This window comes from Elephantulus edwardii, unplaced genomic scaffold (assembly GCF_000299155.1).
Source record: "Elephantulus edwardii isolate Elephantulus edwardi_28Jun2011 unplaced genomic scaffold, EleEdw1.0 scaffold00072, whole genome shotgun sequence".
Lineage (NCBI taxonomy): Eukaryota > Metazoa > Chordata > Mammalia > Macroscelidea > Macroscelididae > Elephantulus > Elephantulus edwardii.
The window spans coordinates 12,714,332-12,718,261 of NW_006399822.1; the positions used below are offsets into that span (position 1 = coordinate 12,714,332).

Here is a 3,930-nt window from a genome sequence, read left to right on the forward strand (position 1 = left end):
AACGCAAAAAAACACCACCACCAAAAATGCAGGCCTAGGTGTCTCAGGACCTCAGGAAGAGGATGTCCCTATAGATTTGATATCCAGGCTGGACCCAGCCACCCCTGAGCCTGGTCATGCACTGAGGAGCAGTGAGAGACCATTTCCAGATGGAAGAAAAGAGGAAGAAAGTGTAGGACTATTCACACAGTATCCATGTCCACAATGTTTCAAGGTCTTTAAGCATCTCTTTCAGTTAATGGATCGTCAAAGAGAGCATGGTGTTTATATGTTTGTAACTATGTGCAACAGCTTCCTCCAGCAGTCAGCCCAGACAGTGTCCAGGGGACTCCCAGGCCAGAAAGGCCCTTCAAATATGGCTTCAGCAGCAGAGGCTTCATCCCTAAAACCAAGCGACGGCTCACGAATGGATCCACAAAGAAGAGAAGCCTGACAGGTGCCCTGCTAGGGGGAGAGAAGGCCGACAGGTGCTCTGCTTGGCGGAAGCATTTTCCGCCGTCACCCACATCCATCGCCATGTGAAGATTCACCAGAGATTTCCTTACACAAGGATCCGAACACATTGGCAGCTTCCTGAGACACTGCCCCATCCATAGAGAGAGAACATGCCACACAATTTCTTTAATGACTATACTTTCCCCTTGTTCTGAAACTGCATGAAACTGTAAATTTGAACATGGAGGAGAATTTTCTGTTGTGTTCACCAGTGACTCCCATGTGCCTGGCACATCTCAGATAACTGTCTGTTTTACATAAATGAAGCCAAGTGATCTGCATGAGGAGGCTAGAAATCCCTCCCCGCACCCCCTTCCACTGCCTAGAACACAGGCGCTGGTCATGCCGGTCCATTGACAAACAGTTTTCTTGGCAAACTCTCATTCTTTCAATGTTTTAAAATAAAATCTTTAAACAAAAAAAATCAAGTCTAAAACTAGGATTAATTAATAATTATTGGTGAATAAAATTAAAAGATGGGGAAATATTGACTGGTAGATAGACAACAAGATCTCATTGGATAGACATTTGTAGTAACTTCCAAGTTAGTTTTTTTTAGCCATTATTTAGCCCCTCTTGTCTCCTAATACCTTAACTGCAGACACGTGGTCTTGCAAATCAGCATGGTTTTGCTGATCATCAACAGGTGAAGCAACAATATAAAGAGTACTTCTCACACCAGGCAAGAAGATTTGGAGCAGCAAGACGATGTGAGCAAAGCTTGTAGTGAGCAAGGCTTGTGAAGGCAAGTCCCTGGTAAGAGATCCTGGTGGTGGAAAGACTGGGATTGCTGTGGACAAATGGGGGCAAGGTGTGACCTGAAGCTTCTTACATTTGTCCTGGCCACAGTTGGAAATTGCTGTTCTTGCCTTTGTTGATGAAAGGAAAAGCTGCTTGCTGACCTGAAACAAGAGACTGGACTAACTGAGGAGTTGTGCCTTGGAACTGTTGGGCTAATTATTTTGGGTGATAATGTGATATTCTGCCTCCTCCACTCTTCAACTTCCTTCCCTAATAAACCCTTTCATTGGTACCACAACTGTAAGTCGGTGAGTCAGCAACAAACAAACGAACTTCTGCTGCTGAAGAAGTAGAGGTACCATGGGACAGGGCTACTTGCTCCTGATCTACTTTTTGCTTTGGGGAGGTGAGAGGCTGTTATTCTTTCTCTCTCTGGCCCTTTCAGAGAGATGTTCATGGCCTTGTGCCTCCATGTCCTGCTTTCTCCTCTTTAGACAATACAAGAATCAAATTGATTATGACTGTGGAAAAAGTGGAAGAACTCAGTATCATCAGTCAGAACAAGACAGGGGTCAACTGTGTGGCAGAACATAATTTGTTCATATGCAAGGTCAGGTTGGATCAGAAAAAAAATGAAAAGTCCATGAGTGTAAAAATACAATCTGGAGTATACGCCACTCACATCCAGATGACAACTCAATGACCTCTCAATACATCGCAGACTATGTATTGAACACAAATGACTCAAGATCAGAAGAGTTATGGAGTGGAATCAAGAGCATCACACATGATGAAAACAGAACATTATTTAAAAGACAGGAAAGAAGGAAAATACAAGACTGTAATAGATGTAACAAGAGACTTTAAATTTGCTCTTGAAGGCAAAGAAGCTAAAAGCAATGCAGAAAGTGATGAAGAGAGCACAATAAAATATTTCATAGGTGGCTCAAGAAGACATGTACTTTGGGCATATTGGGACTGAAGGTAGCCCCTAAAGAAGACATCATGCTTTGCAAGGTACAAAGAATATATTCAATGAGTTTGATTGATCCACTGTTTGCAACAATGGCCTTTTATCCAGCAAAGACTGAAAAGAATGGTACAGGATTGCACAGATGGTATGGGCTGGTCAGTGTTTCATTCTGTCATACGTGTACTTTGATTTGGAGCCAATCCAATGGCACCTAACAATAATAAATATTTATTGTGTATATTGCATATATGTGCATGTGCATATTTATATATATGTTGTTGTTACATACCATTGAATCAGAACTGACCTGTAACTGACCCTCCAGTGGGTATTCAGAGGCAGTAGTGTATAGGAAGAGATTGCCCATCTTTCTCCCATGGAGTAGCTGGTGGATTTGAACCATGTGTCTTTGAGTTGGCAGTGCAACTCCTAACCATAGAGCCACCAGAGCTCTCTTTAAGTATGTTGTGTTATTGTTTTTTTATTGCCATCATGTTGCGCTCAAGTAATAGTGACTCCATGAACTAAAGACCTGGGGCCTTTCTATATCGTTTCTCCAAGTTTATAGAATTTCCAGATGCATGCAGTTTAGGAAGTAGATGCAACTCCTGCTTCTCAACCTGTCTTAAAACTGGGAGCTCCACCACACACTGGCCACCATGGGCAGCCATTATGGCATTTGAGACACCAGTGGTACAAGGTTCACCATCACAGCAAACCCAGATTACCTCAGCACAGCAAATTGACAGAAGAGTGCTGTATGACTTGGAAGAATGTTCCTCTAAAAATAGTAGTGAAGGATTAAAAGATAATCCCCCAGACCCAACTTATTAAATATAAGGCCCCTCCAGGAGGCCAGGAAGTTCTGTTGACTCTAAACAAGAGGCTTTAATAATAATAAAAAAGAAAACAAGAAAAACAAAAACCAAAACCATTCCACAATGACCATCAAACAAAACAAGAGAGCCCATCTTACAAAGTTCAGTCACTTCACCCATTTACCAAAATGGAGACGAGGGCTTGACCTTAAGTGCAAGAGTCCCCCTACAGGTCTTGAGTCTAAACAAGAAGCTTAAACAATGAAACAATCCACATAGATCCTCAACCAAAACAAGAGCACCATCATAGAGAGTCCAGCCAATGGAGGTCCAAAATGGAAGACAAGGGGTTGACAATATATTTTGTTGTTGTTGTCGTCATTAAATGCCATCTAGTATTGACCCCATAAACAAAAAAACTTTAACCTTGTTCTGTAACTATAGTCCTTTCTCTAAGTTCATAGAGTTTCTATAGGTATGTTTGAGAAGTGGATGTCACTCCTGCTTCCAAGCCTGTCTTAATCTGTTAGCTAACCAGATATATCAACCATGTGTGACCATTATAGCACTTGACAGACCAATGGTACAACGTTCAGTATCACAGCAATCCAAAGTTACCTCAATACAGAGAAATGACAGAAAAGTGCTGTACCACTTAGGATTGTTCATTTCAAAAACAATGACAACCAGGCCCAAGGGCCCAAATTAATTTTAAAAGGCTGTAGGCCCACACATCAGGCTCTCATTAGTTCCCAGCAAGAGGCTTTCCTCACCGACACAGAAAGAAATCTTTAAGTATATGCATGTTATATATGTATATAGTATATATACTTACACAATATATACTACACACGATGTATGTATGTGCCTGTGTGTATATAATTCCATTGCACGTGTTGTATA

The 3,930-nt window shown here is 41.6% G+C and overlaps 1 protein-coding gene across 1 annotated transcript in view; it reads right to left on the reverse strand.

The window, feature by feature from the left end:
- Window positions 1–278: 278 nt before the first annotated feature.
- Window positions 279–3,930, reverse strand: part of LOC102876335 (eukaryotic translation initiation factor 4B-like) — a 13,351-nt gene continuing 9,699 nt past the window's right edge. Inside the window, exon 2 of the mRNA XM_006888891.1 lies at window positions 279–540. Within this exon, the coding sequence (XP_006888953.1) occupies window positions 279–540 (262 nt within the window). The remainder of the gene's footprint in view (window positions 541–3,930) is intronic.